The sequence below is a fragment of the Haliotis cracherodii genome, unplaced genomic scaffold, assembly GCF_022045235.1.
Source record: "Haliotis cracherodii isolate W230 unplaced genomic scaffold, xgHalCrac1.p SCAF_1, whole genome shotgun sequence".
Taxonomy (NCBI): domain Eukaryota; kingdom Metazoa; phylum Mollusca; class Gastropoda; order Lepetellida; family Haliotidae; genus Haliotis; species Haliotis cracherodii.
In genome coordinates this window covers 54,317,203-54,336,051 of record NW_027266264.1, presented here as the reverse complement: position 1 = coordinate 54,336,051, position 18,849 = coordinate 54,317,203, and the positions used below count along the sequence as shown (strand labels likewise).

The following is an 18,849-nucleotide window of genomic DNA, read 5'->3' as shown; positions in this document are numbered from 1 at the left end:
CATGTCAGGGGTCTGTGAACATCTGTTTCTCCCAGTTAAGACCGGACTAGTAGTTGGATATGCAAAGAAACACACAGTTCCTTCGGGTGGTACCGTTGCCAGATTAACGAAAATGCAAATGTGGTAAGATATATAACATATATGTATAGGCAAACCCAACGGTTATCCTCCGAAGAGCGGACTTTAAGACTCATTGTGTCGAACTAATAGAGCTCTACTGTCATATATTATTTTCTTAAATCAAATAATGCCTATTATTATGTTAACATGCAGTCAAATTTTCAAAGGTTAAATTTCACATTTCTATCTTGTTAAATTATTAAAATTTATCGTCATAGTGTATACGATTCTTTCTATAAAGTGAGCGAAAGCTTTCGGAAACCCTTCAACAGATTAATACACAAATTATTATTATAGAAATATTATCATTTACAATATTATCATTCGTGAAAAATGACAGATAATGTCACAAATATACACACAAAATAACGCCATTTTCCCAAACATTCGTGTATGCCGGTGTTGACGGTCAAACAATCTCCTTCACGGGATCGGAAACGTATTCCTGTTTCAAAACGAAACGAACTAAACGAAGCTGGTATATCCTAATGCGTATGAAATTATGAAAGTTGATAGCATAGCAAACAAAGAATCATGTTGTGCAAAAGGTATAATGCACATCTGCACATCTGTATGTTATTATGTTAAAAAAGACAAACCAAACCATAACAAAAATGAATTATACGTCCATAAACTGAGAAGCAAAAGAATCTATACCTCTCAGTTGATTTCACCAGATCTTTAATTTTCAATTGAAAATATCTTAAGTTATCCATATTGTATGCCAAAAAACTATGTGTAAAGGCGCCCAGTCAGCACTCAAAGAATATATCTCCATTTGTTCGCAAAATACATAACTGATGATTGACATCTTAGACATGTTATCTTTGAAGATCAATAAAATTGCTTTTTTTCGGCACAAATGTACATTTCAAACATGGTAGGCGTCATGTGGTTTGCAGGCTCATTTCTTACCAATTTATGTCTACACAAAATTACCCAGCCACAGATTTCTTTTCTACAAACTGTTGCAGGGATGATTGAGGGTTAAAAAAAAATAATCCAATTTTAATAACAGTTCTTTCAATTTTCAATTACATAAAAAATCGGTATACTTTCTGTTGCCTCTCAGTTTATACAAAGTTCCATGACGACGTGTGTACCTTCTGAGATTCCCTTAGAATTACTAGTTTTGAGCTACAGTGATCACCATCACAAGAAACCATCTTCTTTCCTATAAAAGTTTTATATAATTTCTTTCATCGGTTAATTAATCTTACCTTCTACAAAGGATCACTTCCCTAACAAAAATGTTTTCTTCCACTTGCAATTCAAACGAATTATATATTATCTTTTGATAAGACATTCTCACAACAAACCTGGACACAACGCTTTGACATCAATGTCATGATGGCTACGGGTGGTTGGAATTGCCAGAACGTCATAGTCTTCATTCTCTCTCTTACGTTCTTTCGCTCGCCTCTTTCTCGTGGCTCTTTTCCATCTAGGGTACCTTAGGTCTTATCTTCATCTCCGCTTGTTTCAGGGAGTAGAACTCTGATTCCTTCCACGTGTACCACACCACGCCGTCGGCGTAGTTGGAGCGTGACTGCGAGTACCACGCCGTGTGGAAGACGCCGTTCAGATGGCTGGAGTAGCAGCTGTTGAACCACCATCCTCCCTTGTTCTCTGCCGCGCAGTGCCGGGTGTGGAGGTCGTTGTCAACGTCCTCCGTGCTGAAGGCCATGTTGTCATGGTAATTCAACGAGTCACCCGCGTCTCCTCGGTAACCGTTGACATGGAGACGATAATGGCTGCTCTCATCCTCGACGGTAAAGACGTTGTACTCAGCATACGCCTTATTTCCTTCCCAATCCCACATGTCCACTCTCAAGATGTACTGCTTCTGTTTCGTAAGGAGATGGATTAACTCATTGCCGATGTAGAACTCGCCGTAAGGGTTACCAAAGCCGTGTTTGTACTCCAACCAACGTCTGTTAAAGTTGAGTAGCCCGTCTATGCGACGGTGGAGGACAAGATAGCCAGTCTTGTTGACCATTTCACAGTACACCGCAGTCATCAATCTGGCGCCCTTCGCTTGAACGTTGTAGAGTCCGCTCGTTCGGTACCCAGCTTGGTATATTTCATGGCAATCTGAGGATACAGAATATAGTAATTGTTCAGAACAACAAATCAACAAAATAATGAGTGAGTTGGGTTTTAAACGCCAATTGAACGATTAGCTATATCACAGCGTGTCTTTTATCGCAGGACGTTGTTGATGTATGCTTTCGACGTTGGTGAAACCGATGAGGGCATTGGGCTGAGTGAGTGAGTGAGTGAGTGAGTGAGTGAGTGAGTGAGTGAGTGAGTGAGTGAGTGAGTGAGTGAGTGAGTGAGTGGGTGAGTGAGTGAGTGAGTGAGTGAGTGAGTGAGTGAGTATGGTTTTTACGATGCTTTTAGCAATATTCTAGCAATATCACGGCGGGGTACACCAGAAACAAACTTCAAATATTGTACCCATGTCGGGATGCGAACCCTGTCTTCGGCGTAACGAGCGAACGCTTTAACCACTAGGCTATCCGACCGCCCCATTGTGCCGAGAAACAAAATCAGGGCGAATCTGAGATTCGAACGATGATCATGGGATCGTTGCACGCCCAAGGGACACAACTCTACGCGGCACATTTGGGTAACTATAACGACTAGGCTACCCAAGACACAATCAATACATAACACAAGCAATTCTAGTTTAATTCCCAGGGAAATCTGATCGCTTAAATGTAGTTTGGATCATTCCTCTGTGTGTCTGACTAAAATAAATTTTTATTAGGCACAGCTTAGTGCAAACCATCTAATTAAATCTTGACTCCTGATCCACGAGCTAATATAAACAAATGATTATACTGCCATGTTATTGTAAACGCTGATACTTTTTGTTTGAAGAACAAATGCTATTTAATAGCGTTTCGAGTACAACATTACTGAAAGCTGATAAACTGGTTCTGCTGCCTATGTACACATTACGAAGCATTTACGTAATTCACGAGAAAGTCCCCTAATCTCAGCCTTATTATTCCCGGATTACGCAGAACGCCCCCTGTCTACACACGACCACTGCTGGATTGGACGGGGACAATATGCAATTACCCACACACGGGAAACCAAGTCTTTCAAACGAGCAGTTGCCTAAGCACACAGACAGAAACAATATATGATATTAGAAAGCTGATGTCCAGTTGATATCGAATCTGAACCATGTATTTTTCTTTGACTTCCAAAGATTTACTTCAGTGCATCGCTACAGAAACCACATTGCCTGAAGCAGATTGCTCGTTTATTATCATTAGACTCGCCAGATCAGACTTTAATTTGAAGTCTTCTTTTAGAAGGTGTAATTAAGCTCTTGCTGAAGTTGCAGAACCTTGAAAATCGATGACAATACAGTTCCCGATTGTTTTAACACTGTAATCTCGCGCCGAAGATCATCGCACTCCCAGATTAAGCAAGACGGATGACTGGCTAGTCCCTACAGGCTTCAACTGTACACTATCGGTGATTGTTTCGCGGACCCGCAACGCTGATGAAAGATGCCGACAGGATTGCATATGGAAAGCATAAAAGATTCATGCGCAATTACCAGTGGTGTTTTGTGCATTAACGCATGCGGGGAGTGGTTTTGATATTTCAAGCTTACCAATATTACTTTTTTCCAGAAGTTAAGTTTTATATTAATAATACATATATTGTGTGTTGCTTTGTAGTAGACTCGGGCGTTTACAAATGTGGAGTTTGTTCAATTGTCAGAAGAAAAAATCCATTTTACATATTTATGATCTGTAGGATTGTGTGATAGCAAAATGGAAATGCAGAAGAAAATCATTAAAGAACGGATTGTGGTTTCTCAGCTATTATTGTATGTTTACAACCAGCAGGCAAAATTCGTTTTTCTGATGCATTGCTTAGTGCCGAAATGACCTTCAAATTAAACAGATTATATATATTTATGTTTCATGATTGTTTTTAAGACAAAGGAATCATTTGGTATGCACCTGACATTTTGGTTGTGAATATTAATTGACTTTGAGAGTGTTCACGCCAGTGGCAGCACCAGGGCACTCTGGTGGTGTGTTGGTAGTAGATCATGAAAGGTTATATTGGCTTATCGCAAGGATATCCCTTCAAGTTGTAAATAGTTTGTGAACGTGGGAGAATGTATCGGATGATTTTTAAGTGATTTTGATGGAATTATGTTTGCTTATCGTTTAACGCCGCACACAATAATTTTCCAACTATATGACGGCGGCCTGTAAATAATCGAATCTGGACAAGACAAACCAGTGACTGATATCATGAGCAACGTCCCTCGACTTCGGGGTACGAAGAACCACGTCACCGCCCTGAACACCCGATCCATGTAGTCGCTTCACAATGAAAAACAATCCAGTGATTGATATCATGATCATCGATCTATGCATCTGGGAAACGATGACATGCATCAACGAATGCGAGCCTGACCGGCCGAAGCCGTTAGTCGCCTCTTACGACAAGTATAATAACCTTTTTACGGCAAGCATGGGTTTATGAAGACCTATTCTAACCCGGATCTTTACGGTACAGAAATATACAAGCGCTCCCAGCAGTAATTGTCCAGAGGCTTAGATGTCCGGATTAACGGAGTTTACACTAACGAGGTTTCACTCTATAGGTGGATTGATCTGATGGTCTGATGTCGTAATATCACAAATTGAAAACTTTATTTACAAAATCGGCTAGATAATAACACTGATTTCCGGGGATACTTCCCCATGTTCTGCCGAAATACTCCCTTGCCTTCTACACCAACGTGGTCCAAACGTTAGGTGATAACATCGTAGAGTGAGTGGGGAGTAAGATTTAACTCCGCTTTTAGCAACATATTCCAGCAATATCACCGGAAATGGGCTCCACGCATTGTATCGAAAAGGGAATCGAACCCGGGTCTTCGGTAGCTTTAACCTCTAAGCTACACTACCGCCGCGATAACATGTAAGAAACAGTAAGGGGTAAAGATGGTCATGCGAAGGTCATGCGAAGGTCACACGTAGGTCGCGCGAAGGTCATACGAAGGTCACGCGAAGGTCACACGAAGGTCTCGCGAAGGTCGCGCGAAGGTCACACGAAGGTCACGCGAAGGTCACACGAAGGTCTCGCGGAGGTCACACGAAGGTCTCGCGAAGGTCACACGAAGGCCTCGCGAAGGTCATACGAAGGTCACGCTAAGGTCACACGAAGGTCTCGCGAAAGTCATACGAAGGACACACGAAGGTCACGCGAAGGTCATACGAAGGTCTCGCGAAGGTCTGGGTTGGGTTTTCGTTACTGGTACGATGACTGTGTCAGTTGAACATGTTGGTTTTGTGTCTCGAGAAGGTTTGAAAAGTTTTGAAAAATATTTTGTGGAAAAGACATTAACTATGCTGTAGTACGTCTTGAATCAGTGGCGAATTCTAACGAATTGAGGAATTCATAACTCCATACCTTACCTTCCCTTCCCTGCCCAACCCCAAAATATTAAGTGGTCGGGCACTGAGTCCTCGCCCATTATGATGCGGAAGTATCAATGCATATTTTTAACAACTAATCAGCCCGTGTCACGGATAGTTCTCTGCGTACAATGTGGAGATGACCTCGACACTTGACCAGTGGCTTTATACGTTACCGCCTCCAAAGTATTCTCTATGTTGGAACGGATCTCGCAGCGCTGTAATAATTAGAACCCGCCACAATGCTATATGAATGATTAGACCACCATCAGCCAATTCCAAAGGGAGCTAATGAGAATAGATTTCCCACTATGGCTTCTGTCCCATACCCTCCTTCAGGCGGTCCCCTCCCCTTCCTGTCCCCCCTCCCACTGGGGTAATGGCTAATTCTGTCAGACAGTTTTCTCCCGATGGGAACTGTGGAGACAAAAGTGGTGCTAACAGGATATTGTATGTCTGTAAAGATGAGTGAGTGAGTGAGTGAGTGAGTAAGTGTGTGAGTGAGTGAGTGAGTGAGTGAGTGAGTGAGTGAGTGAGTGAGTGAGTGAGTGAGTGAGTGAGTGAGTGAGTGAGTGAGTGAGTGAGTGAGTGAGTGAGTGAGTTGGGTTAACGTCGCTTGGAGCAGAATGAGTGAGTGAGTGATTAGGGTTTGAACAGTATTCCAGTTATATCACGATGTGTTAGCTTAATATGACAGGGAAGCCCTAAGTGATGCTGGTCTCAGACGTTTACAGCTTTGGTGAAACCCACGAGCACGGGTATGGTGCTGACAAACCTAGAAACATAATCAGAGCGAACTGGGATTCAAACCACGGTCTTAAGTTTCTTGCGTGCCCAAGGGACGCAAATCTGCATAGCGAATAGCGGCGCCTTAGACCGGTGTTGAAACCAGCGTGCATGAGTGCTGTGCTGACAAACAGCATGGATTCGAACCCACGATGAGGCTTTGCAACACTTTGCAACACAACGAATTGTCAGCAGAATACCCGACATACAAAGGATCATCGCGCTTGATTATCGAAGTTCATACGTCTTAACGCTGTCATACGTTAGACTTCACACGTGGGTCCGGTTCCACAAAGCAATCTTAGCGCTATGGCGGTCTGAATTACATTGTTGAAATTTGATGCTTCAGCTGACAGGTGCCCTAACCTGTGAAAGCAAACATTCAAATAGTCTGGTTTTGATTTTGTTGGACTTTTGCTCCCAGAGCGATTCTTTTAGAGGCCCACTTGCTTTTTGCGAACAAATTTCAATAAAATTCGAACCTTGAAGGCGAGGGCGGGTATGGGTTGACGGACTGAAGAACAAATTAGGCGTCAACTTGGGTTCGAACCCATGTTTTCCTCCATATGCTGATATTATACTCGTACTACTCTCTGTCTTACAGTGCTAGCCCACTGAGATACCATGCCGCAGTTTAACATGGATAGCCCCCTCAGAACAGAATACTGACCCCGAGCTGACCAGTCCTTGTTTTAGTCCCTTAATGCCGAACGCCATTTGCTACCACTAAATGGTGGACAAGTAATATGTAACAGCATGGTAATGTGTTTCCCTGAAATTTGGCGTTATATCAATACATTTTCATTTTATTTATATAATATCGACCTGTGAAACGTGAGTGAGCTGGGTTTAATGACTATTTGAATAGTATTCACGGCGTGTCATCTTCATGTTGGAGCAAACCCCGAAGTGGTGCAGGTCTTAGACAGTTACCACTTTGGTTAAATACTCTTTGGTTAAATGGATATGATGCCGACAAACAGAGAAACATAATCAGGGCGAATCTGGGATAGGTTTCTGGCATGCCTAAAGGACAGCAATTCTACACCGAGAATTGCATGCCTTAGCCAATTGGTTATAACCCACATAAGAAAACACTCATTAGATTAATAACGGTAGGAATATTTAAGATTCTTCGTGAATAATTATTTTTACCGACAACACATATAAATGAAGCAACCCTCAACCACTGAAATCTTGTATTAACTCATGTTTAACCAAAAACAAGTCTGTGAAACACCACTGAGACTTAGCCACGTCTCGTGACATTATTCCGACGAAGGATAGTCATTAAATATTAATGTCAGTAGGTGTGGACGCATTCATCAAGGAAGCAAGTAATTGCGAAAAACAAGCCTATCCTTTATTCAAATTATGTACGCGCTGTGTTGAACGGATTAATGGCACGTGAGGCAGGGCAGAATGTGTTCATCCAGCACCGATTAGCAGGGAGGTCTTAGTAGCAGCTCTACATGTGTAGTTGGTGTTGTAGTGACCGAGGTATCAATTCCTGGAGGTGATAGTTTGGACAGCATTTTACATCTTCATATACAAAACAGTTGAATCACGCCCATCTGCATGTCTCACACAGTGAGCTCATCCCTATACTCTGAAGCAAAACCTTTTTACAACCTCCCACATCACGCTGTCTACACAGATCTATCCTCTAACCTCACGCTGTACACACAGATCAATCCTCTAACCTCACGCTGTACACACAGATCAATCCTCTAACCTCACGCTGTACACACAGATCAATCCTCTAACCTCACGCTGTACACACATACCTATAATCTAACCTCACGCTGTACACACAGATCAATCCTCTAACCTCACGCTGTACACACAGATCAATCCTCTAACCTCACGCTGTACACACAGATCAATCCTCTAACCTCACGCTGTACACACAGATCAATCCTCTAACCTCACGCTGTACACACAGATCTATCTTCTAACCTCACGCTGTACATACAGATCTATTTTCTAACCTCACGCTGTACACACATATCTACCCTCTAACCTCACGCTGTACACACATATCTACCCTCTAACCTCACGCTGTACACACATATCTAAAATCTAACCCCACGTTGTACACACATATCTATAATCTAACCCCACGTTGTACACACATACCTATAATCTAACCTCACGCTGTACACACAGATATATCCTCTAACCTCACGCTGTACACACAGATCAATCCTCCAACCTCACGCTGTACACACATACCTATAATCTAACCTCACGCTGTACACACAGATATATCCTCTAACCTCACGTTGTACACACAGATCAATCCTCTAACCTCACGCTGTACACATATACCTATAATCTAACCTCACGCTGTACACACAGATCAATCCTCCAATCTCACGCTGTACACACGGATCAATCCTCTAACCTCACGCTGTACACATATACCTATAATCTAACCTCACGCTGTACACACAGATATATCCTCTAACCTCACGCTGTATACACAGATCAATCCTCCAACCTCACGCTGTACACACAGATCAATCCTCTAACCTCACGCTGTACACACAGATCAATCCTCTAACCTCACGCTGTACACACAGATCAATCCTCTAACCTCACGCTATACACACATATCTATAATCTAACCCCACGTTGAACACACAGATCTGTACTCTAACCTCATGCTGTACACAGAGATATATCCTCTAAACCTCACGCTGTACACACAGATCAATCCTCTAACCTCACGCTGTACACACAGATCTGTACTCTAACCTCATGCTGTACACAGAGATATATCCTCTAAACCCCACGCTGTACACACAGATCAATCCTCTAACCTCACGCTGTATACACACACCCATACACCCAGACTGTCCACTGTCAAACATCCATATGCCCACACTGTCGGCCTACACACCCACACTGTCCACTATCACACACCGACACTGTCCACTATCACACACCCATATACCCACACAGTCCATTTTCACCTACCCACACTGTCCACTACCACACACCCACGCTTTCCAATATCACCCACCCACACTGTCCTCATCACATACCCACACTGTCCACTATCACACACACACATATATCCACACTGTCCACTATCAGACACCCACACTGTCCACTATCACACACACATATATATCCGTACTGTCCACTATCACACACACATATATATCCACACTGTCCACTATCAGACACCCACACTGTCCACTATCACACACACATATATATCCACACTTTCCACCATCACCCACCCACACTGTCCGCTGTCACACACCCACACTGTCCACTATCACACACACATATATACCCACACTGTCCACTATCACACACCCACACTATCCAGTGTCACACACCCACACTGTCCACTATCACACACACATATACCTACACTGTCCACTATCACACACCCACACTGTCCACTGTCACACACCCACACTGTCCACTATCACACACACATATACCCACACTGTCAACTATCACACACCCACACTGTCCACTATCACACACCACATTGTTCTCGGTACCTACTCTATCCTTTAACCTTCAGTCTGATGCGTAGAGTGTAGTGCAGGATGGATGTGCAGGGCATGGGGTGAGTGAGGGAAGTTGATTGAATGCCGCCCTTGGCAATATACAGACACACCAGTGCAGGCGACACCAAGAATGGACTTCACGCATTTTATTCAAGATGGGATTCGAACTAGTGTCTGGCGCGACAGGCGAACACTTTAACCGCTACAATATTCTTCTATTCTACCACCTTGATTCCTTGGTGTATTTACAACTCCAGTGAAGTGCTGTTATAGGGCGCCGAGTCAGTCCAGATACCTACCTATATGTGGCCTCATGATGGATCTCTCCCCATCTGATACAGTAATGAAGGGAAGGATCGATGTCCTAAAGGTTGTTAGTGAGCTAGTTTAGTGCCTAGTGTCACGTTACAATCAATTGGCTTTATACGTACAGCCTACTTAACCTACATGACTTACATTCCTTACATTCCTTTTAAAATATTAACTGGTAATCGGTATCACTGCTGAAAGCTAAACATGGTTTGTGATCAAACCCTTGTTTATTCAACACACAGTTATGAAATCTAAATAAATTGTTTTCCTTTCTTAGTGAATGAGTTAGTTGACCTGAACGCCGCTTTGAACAGTGTTCCATGCCCGTTATAAAATGGCGTGTCAGATTAATATGGGAGGAAATCGTAGTGATGCAGGTCTTAGGTCTTTACACTTTGGTGAAACCCACGAGTATGGGTAATGGTGCTGACAAAACATATCGGGGCGAACCGGGATTCGAACCTACGATCAAAGGTTTCAGGTGCGCCAAGGGACGCAACTCGGCACAGTGAATTGTGGCGTCTTAGGCGACTGGGCCACCCCTGAGCGAGATCCACGAGCATGGGTATGATACTGACGAACCAAGTAACACACACTCACACACATAATAGAGTTGTATTATTCATTCAAATATCGGTTAGTAAAAGAATGAGGTGGTGTTTTGTTCCTATTACTTGGCCTTACACAAAGCATAGTCTCCAAACAGAAGCATGACACATTAATACTTCGCTCAACGGAGAATTGCTGGGTGGTTTGACCAATAGGGGTTGGGGTTTGCTGGATTTTGGGCTGGGCTGAAGACAGGGGTGAACAATTAGACAGTGGTGTTACGGCATATTGATTAATAAAAAAATACATTTTTTCATGTCATTGGGGACCATCTTATATTTACAAAAGAGTCAATATCGAACCCCGGGACCCCCACCTTGGATCCGAAATAATAACCGAACAAACGTTTCTATAACTAACCTTTTTCTGACACTTTTGTCATTAACATGATATATAAAGTGTCTAGGAATTAAGGAAAGGCAAACTGCTGGGACGAACAATTTTCAAGGACGTAGCTGGGGCAGTAATAATTACCTCTCGGTACGACATCGTCGGTACTGGGGAGATTGGATTCCAGTCTTTCTCTGGTAACTTCGGTCTCTCCTCCTCGTCTCTCCTCTCGTCTCAGGGACTCGAGTTTCTCGCGGAATCTCGTACTATCGAGCTGCAGCTCGTGCAAGTCCTTTTGTACCCGGATGTTACTTGTATGTAAAGTTGCTATTTCGTTCCTCATTTCATTCGTGTCAGATTTTAGATCGCTTTGGTCGTCTTTTATTCGCTTCAGGTCTCTCTTAAGACCAGACATTTCAGTTTGAACGTGCTGGGAGCTTTGTGGGACCCTCCAGTCCCGACCTTCCACAGCCTGGATCTCCCCAGACAAAGATCGCATCACCTGCCTCAGGGACGACGTATCGTTTTTCAAGTTGTTCTGTCCATGTTTTAATTGCAAATTTTCTCCTCTGATGTCATCCAGCTCCCGCTTCATCAATAGCCATTCTGCCTTGAGGTCCCCAACACTGTTTTTCATCATACCAATAAAATCTTTACTCATCGACCGATGTCCCTTCCTTACCGAATCGTTCCTTGGTTCCCGACCACGAGCTTTTAAACTAAAATAATCCATCTCGAGGTCGTCAACTTTGCGATTCATGTCTTCCATGTCTCGTCTCATAATATTTACCTCAGCCGATAGATGGTTGTGTTGCAATTTGGCTTGCATGTTGTCCACATTCATCTGGAGGATTTGGGATTCCAGATACGACGTTGAATTGTCGTACTGTCTCATCTCGTGAATCACATTTCGTTGAATCCGTGAAACCTGAGCTTCGGCGTAATTTGTAAAGTTCGAAAATTGCACCTGTAAATCTTTCACCTGTCTTAGTATATCCTCATCCGGGTGCCAGACGTTGAACGTATAGGCACATCCGTTCTTATCAAAGATGGCCGACACAGCACTTCCGCCGATAGAAGCGAACACAAACATACACGTTACTAACATTATGAAAAGAGATCGTAAAGCGTCTAGCATCTCCACTGAATGTGATAAACTTGTGTGTAATACATCCAACAGATAGTGGAGAATCAGGGGCTCCCTTGCCGGGGTGTTGTACTATAAATAATTCAAGTACTTTTGTGCCAGTTCCAATTAATTATCACAAACACGCACGAATTGGAATCCTCATCAATAGAAGCACATTTTTACACGTTTTATTGACAGCTCCACCGCATCTTTTTCCCATAATGATCACCTTAAAGCCAATATTGCCATTTCCCCAACAGTCTTGTTTCAAAGCTCCACAATTTGCCAAACAGAAACATGATTAGCCAGCTCCGGGGGCTCCTTCTGAACGTGCAAATTTCTTTAAGAAGACGCTATGAGACATCAAATCCGTTCCGTCCCTGGCATTTACATGCCGAGGGAATAATCGAATTAAAAATTGAAGTGTTTACGCGGTCTGCCAGCGCTGAGCAGCGTGTTGATGGCACCAACACAGCAGATGAACACGCTACGTACTGGCGCTGTCTACAGCCACGGGGAAAGGAGCTTAACAATCACAGAACTATCACAGATCACGGGCTATCTTAACTACTGAGAAGAGACTGGTGTAAATCTGGCCAATCACACAAGCCCGACACTCGTGCTGTTGCTGTATACAGAATTCGCGTGTTTAAATAATGGAAGACAACACTTGAGGGAGATTTTTTGTTTTGTTTTTTGTTTTAATCAGATTGATTTTGTTGATTTTCAACCACTATCCACACTGACAATAATTTATTAAAGATAGCATATTGATTTGACGGGTTTCTAAACTATCCTGGGCGATAAATAAAATAGAAATCGCTTGTATATCGTAAAGTAAAAGTATTGATCAGAAATACTGCTAATTACACTTTACAAATCCAGATAGTGACCTAAAATATCTCGGTGAATTTATTTATGTCTTAGGGAATTGATTTGGTGAAGTTAATAGGCAACACGATGCATATCGGCGGTTTTATGTGTTCACACATGCTGATACTCTGCGGGCAACCGATACTGTTACTCTGCAGGCAATCGCCAAGAGATGTCGATTTCATTGTTCCAGGGATTGTTGGTGCTTGATACGGGCGTTCGTGAAACCCTTGGAAAACCCTTTGAAACCTTTATAATCCTTGAAACCTTTTAGAAACCTTTGCAGGTTTTTTTGTCTGACGTTCAATACCGCACTCACCACTATTCCGGCTAAACAGCCAGGCAAAAGAAAGTATACAGTCACGTTTGATTGTGGCTAAAAATGATGGTGATGTATTTGCTACGGAATCATAGTTGTGTTTTGGACCTTCAGTGTTTCGGTGATTGTGTTCTGATTAGTAGGCCCAGTCGTCTAAGGCGACGCGATTCACTGTGCAGAGTTGCGTCCCTTGGGCACGCCAGAAACCTATGATTGTGGGTTCGAATCCCGGTTCGCCCAGATTATGTTTCTAGGTTTGTCAGCACCATACCCGTGCTCGTGGGTTTCACCGAAGTGGTAAACGTCTGAGACCTGCATCACTTCGGGCTTTCCTCACACATTAAGCCGTGATATAACTGGAATAATGTTAAAAGCGGCGTTAAAACTAACTCACTCACTCTGATTAGTAACGTTTTGATATAACGTTTGTAATTGTTGGCTCAAATCTATTTTTTAAAGTGTATACTTTTGTTTTACCCTCCAGGTAAAACGACGAAGGCACACACACACACTAACACCACTCCGCCTCCTATAAATGCAATCCTGCTTAAAGAGGTCCTAAACCCAGTTCATAAACACTTGCCCGCCGGTCCACTCTCTCACTCGCGTGATGACCGCTTCGTCAATGCTTGAGTACTTGTATTTTATATCTTATTGTAACAGCCACATCATTAAATCCCTTACAGTTGTATTCCCTTCTGATGAACATACGGGGGCACGGCTGGCCCAGTCGTCTGAAGCACCGCAAACACCGAAGAGTTATGGCCCTTAGGAACGCCAGAAACCTATGATCGTAGGTTCGGATCCCGGTTCGACCCGATTATGTTTCTAAACTTGTCATCACCATACCCGTGCTCTAAAAAGTGGTAAACGTCGGAGACCTGTATCACTTCGGGATTTCCCCAACGGCAAACTGACACGCTGTGATGTAACTGAAATATCTTTCAAAGCGGCGTTAAGACCAACTCGTTCACTCACACACATTTGTATTGTTTAGATCGGACAGAATACAGACTTGTCAGTGCAGTGGTATTGAGCAACCCCTGATTCTCTGGATTACTGGGTTCGAAAATGCTTGACCAGGGGCTTTTTAAGGACGCTCCAAATCATCACAATGAGTACCTTCCAGTCGTACAGTTCGGTCATCATAAGAAATACACTCTCAACACACACATCGCAAGTTTTGTTTACACGAATCATCCTTTTAACTCACTGTCGTATTTTAGATTACCATAAATGAAGCTACGGTCGTTTCTATAGAATGTTTTCGGTGAAAGGTGTCGGTGTTTGTTTCTATTTTCATGTTTCTCACTGCCCAATCGACAAATTACTACCGTTCCGGAGTGTAAACTAATTGAACTTCGACCCTGGACCCAAACTGCAAACTGGGGTTTGGGTTCCCATAGTAAAACCTGAGGAAAGCTGTGACCGAGCAAGTAAAAATGAAGTTTTCCTAGCCAGGTCACTGAATCCTCTGCATCTCCAGGGCTCGCTTTCGGTGGTTCTTTCGACCTCAAATTACCCTCCCTTGATTTTCATTACCATTTTACTGACCAAAAATGAGTGAGTGAATGTGGTTTTACGCCGCTTTTAGCAATATTCCGGCAATATCACGGCGGGGGACACAAGAAAAGGGCTTCACACATTGTACCCATGTCGGGAATCGAACCCGGGTCTTCGGCTAGACGAGCGAACACTTTAGCCACTAGGCTACCCGACCGCCCCTACTGACCAAATAAGGCAAAAGGGAATGGAAAGACTTTGAAGCAAAAGGACTTGCCAACGACAGTTATAATGGACATGAAGACATCCTTTCCACCAAAAGATCTTTGAGGGTTTCTTTTGCGTGTCAGTCAGTTTTTCAATGTTGAATTTTTTGGCAAACTCTGTCGTAATCAATGGGACTGGCCGCCATATGGTTGATATCGCCTACCTGACATCGAGGCTGGTTTGTAACTCGTATTCTGACTGATCCGTTAGACTGAGTAGCGTAGCAAATCATACTGGCTAATGAAAATCAAATGGAAATGGAAATGTTAGATAGCAAGAACCACGGCGATGGATCCTGGTGTTAATGTAGGTTTACTGAAATCACTGCTGCTTCTAGGTCACTGTTCTCCTGCTGGTCCATGCGCACATGGAGCTTCGGTCTTGGCGATAACATAATCAAATAGGCATCGTTTTTCCTTTTATTCGTTCATTCTCCGAAAACATGTATACCGACATAGCAACACCCGTAAAATTTCACACATCTGAGATCAAGGCAAATACTCATAAAAACATATCAGTGTACACACATTTTGCATAAACGTATCGATACAAAGTTGAATAATGTACACACATACTTCTTAGAAAGGTAATATACACATTACAGCCAGTGGCAATATGCAAGGCATCGTTAGTGATGTTTTGCTCATGTTTGAAACTGTTTGTTCTAATGCTTCTACAGCAAGTAATACAGTAAACTACGGTTATAACGAACTCAAAGGGACCACTAATTTTAGATCGTTATAACCGTAATTCGTTATAAACATATATACAGCATGTATACAGCAAATGGCTTGGACAAAAAAAACAGTTCGTTATATCCGCCAGTTCGTTATAAGCGTGTTCGTTATAAACGTAGTTTACTGTACATCTATGTTGTCATCCTTAATGTAGGTGGCAACAATTGGTATAAATATGGATCCTTATTGCCAAAGTTAATTGTAAACTGATTGATGGATTTCTTCCACCTGCAACAAAGTTAATTGTAAACTGATTGATGGATTTCTTCCACCTGCAAGCAGGGTTCTCACTGTGACCATTGCGTCATTTGTACACTTAGGTAACTAGTCCATCTCCAGGGCTCGTATGTTGGTGAACCCACACTAATCCCTGTATCCACTGCCGTGGGGCTCGCGCCCTCAAATTACCCGCCCTTGAATTCCATCAGCCAATTTGATTTGCTACGCTGCTCAGTGCAACGGACCAATCAGAATGCAAGTTACAAACCAGACTCGATGTTGGGTTGGTGATACCAAGAACATGGCGACCAGTCCCTATGCTTACGATAGGGTTTGCAAGAAATTCAACTTTGAAAAACTGTCTGGCAAGCAAAAATAGGTGAGTGAAATACGAGCCCTGGATATCTAGAGGATGGGTCTAGTCTTGTATTAAGTGTGTGTTTATTTACTTTTAACACATATTTATTAGCAATATGCCAATATATTACGACAGCCTGTAAATAATCAATACTAGAATCAGTGATTGATATAATGAGCAAAGCCCAACGACGTCATTGTATGGTGGCACACAGTCAACCAAGTCACAGAGCCACCTATCCGTTTAGTCGCCTCTTATAAGCTGTTATTCTTACCCGGAGTCCCCACGGGTGAGAATGTACCTATCTTGTATTCTTACCTGTTATTCATGCTAAAACTACTATATCACAAAACACATTTATGTCAACAAGATGCATATGTTAAACGGCTGCATTAGAGATGTTAAAATGGGCTATAGTTGCACTGAAAACTACAAGCATATGTTATCTTGATAATGAATACTAGTATGCCTTGAATATGACTCGCAAGTCTGTGATTCGTTGTAATACGGACCTTTCCTTCAGAGGGGTTTCCTTGTGGTTTCTGTCGGGGCACCGTATCTTGCTCAGAGTATTTGTTCGCAATCAAAGAAAATGATACTTAGTTTTATATTCCTTGAGCAAACTTGCGTCCTGGTCAACGTACCCCCGACTTCACAGTTCGCACTTCACAGTTCGCACAATGTGAGCAAAAGGTTTTACATAGCTTACGTGACGGAACCATTGCATGCCATTCCATCCATCCAACACACAAGATATTCCTCTTGTTGCATGAGAAATGTCCGTCAATACGATATTTGAAAAATAAGCACACGTCATAAATGAACATATAACAAACTAGGTACCCTATGCTTTAACGTTACATCACAACTTGGACTGTGGGCCTTTGGTTTTGTTGCCTGTGGCAGCACATTGTTCGTATGCAGCAAGAAACTCCCCAAGATGGCTCAGGTACTCCTCCGGGTGGCTTCTATAATGAGCCGCGTGAGTACTAGTCTCCCACATCTTGTAGAACACCTTGAAACTACCAATAGCCTCCCATCGACTGTGTATATCCTCAACGAACTGGGGATCTGACATGGGGTCGTCACGTGAAGCCAGGATCAGAGTCGGTACCTCTGCCGGGCAATCAATAAAGAACTGAACTTCTTTCTCGTAAAAATCAGCAGTGTGTCGACGTGTGATTGCAAAGTAATATTCCATAGATTTCTTAATTATTTTCCTGAGAAACGCACTGTTTGTTACCCCCTTGCTGACCCCTTCGGTCATTCGGGAGAGTGACCCACAAGTCATGCTGTCTAGAACCACGCCCTTCAGTTTCTCACGGAAATGACCGCAATGGACCGGCATGTCAGTCGCCATTTGTAAACATATTGTGTAGTTATATGCTCCGACAGAGACACCATGGGCGAAGTAGTGATCGTAGCGGTCAAACCTTTTTTTCAAAAGCTGCAATAATTCAAAACTTGCCTGAACAGAGCCTGGTGGCCATGCGAAGTGAGAGAGTTTACCATATATAAATAGCACGTCAAAACCACGTGACAGATATAACTTCCGGTATTTGTCCAGGGCTTCCTGTTTCGCATTAAGCCAGCCGAAAAATAGTACTAAAGTGTCCGCTATCACATTATTTTGTGACGCAGGTTTAATGCTGCTTTCGTACAGGGTGAGGGTCGAGGTGATATTGGTAACTTTTATATTGTCCTGTGAAGAATCCATGGCAGCCATTGACAACTTCTTACAATGAATTCTGGCCGTGTTCCACAACTGCAAGAACAAAATATTACGTCACTGTTCATACAGGTAAGCCTTACCAGAAGAATTTGTTCAGAAGGCCATGTTTCCGGATTAACGGGGTTTCACTGTAAATATGAAAACGTATAATGTAAGATATTGGGTTTTCTCACTAACTAGTGAACGGACTGATGCTTTCTCACTCATAAAAATGATTTGTTGCAATAACTATCATAACTTATTAATTAGAAAATCATCCCAAAAGGATTTCTTTACAAAAAAAACATGGGGTTTCAGCATACTGGCCACCGTCTAATAAACTACAAACAAAAGATACAATTCAGAGTTTCGGTTACCTCTTGAAGACATTAACACTAATAGTCAAGATGCAAAAAAACATACTAGTGAATGACTATGGAGAGAGAGGGTGTAGTTAAGTGATTTATCCAGCATATATGTCAAAATATGCTTTTTACCTTACAACCGATAAAGAAAACTGCCATCTCATCTGTTTACTGAGTTGCACCCTTCACTACCACCCAGGCCTGTCTACTGAG

At 42.7% G+C, this 18,849-nt stretch overlaps 2 protein-coding genes across 2 annotated transcripts; both read right to left on the bottom strand.

Moving 5' to 3' along the window:
* Nucleotides 1–769: 769 nt before the first annotated feature.
* LOC139465675 (angiopoietin-related protein 7-like) lies at nt 770–12,831 on the bottom strand. The gene is made up of 2 exons (XM_071247442.1): nt 11,300–12,831; nt 770–2,214 (listed from the first exon to the last, which is right to left on the bottom strand). Exons 1-2 carry the CDS (start codon nt 12,291–12,293, stop codon nt 1,565–1,567), a joined length of 1,644 nt encoding a protein of 547 aa, XP_071103543.1. The 5' UTR covers nt 12,294–12,831; the 3' UTR covers nt 770–1,564.
* A 4,516-nt stretch (nt 12,832–17,347) lies between these two features.
* Nucleotides 17,348–18,358, bottom strand: LOC139465671 (uncharacterized). Its single transcript, XM_071247427.1, has one exon. It carries the CDS (start codon nt 18,284–18,286, stop codon nt 17,423–17,425), a length of 864 nt encoding a protein of 287 aa, XP_071103528.1. The 5' UTR covers nt 18,287–18,358; the 3' UTR covers nt 17,348–17,422.
* Nucleotides 18,359–18,849: the final 491 nt, after the last annotated feature.

What these genes read in the sequence shown, in the direction of transcription:
- LOC139465675 (XM_071247442.1), bottom strand. Translation starts at nt 12,293, where the DNA reads ATGCTAGACGCTTTACGATCTCTTTTCATAATGTTAGTAACGTGTATG. An exon ending in CGACGATGTCGTACCGAGAG is followed by an intron (nt 2,215 to 11,299) that starts GTAATTATTACT and finishes CTGTATCCTCAG; the next exon opens with ATTGCCATGAAATATACCAA.
- LOC139465671 (XM_071247427.1), bottom strand. Translation starts at nt 18,286, where the DNA reads ATGGCTGCCATGGATTCTTCACAGGACAATATAAAAGTTACCAATATC.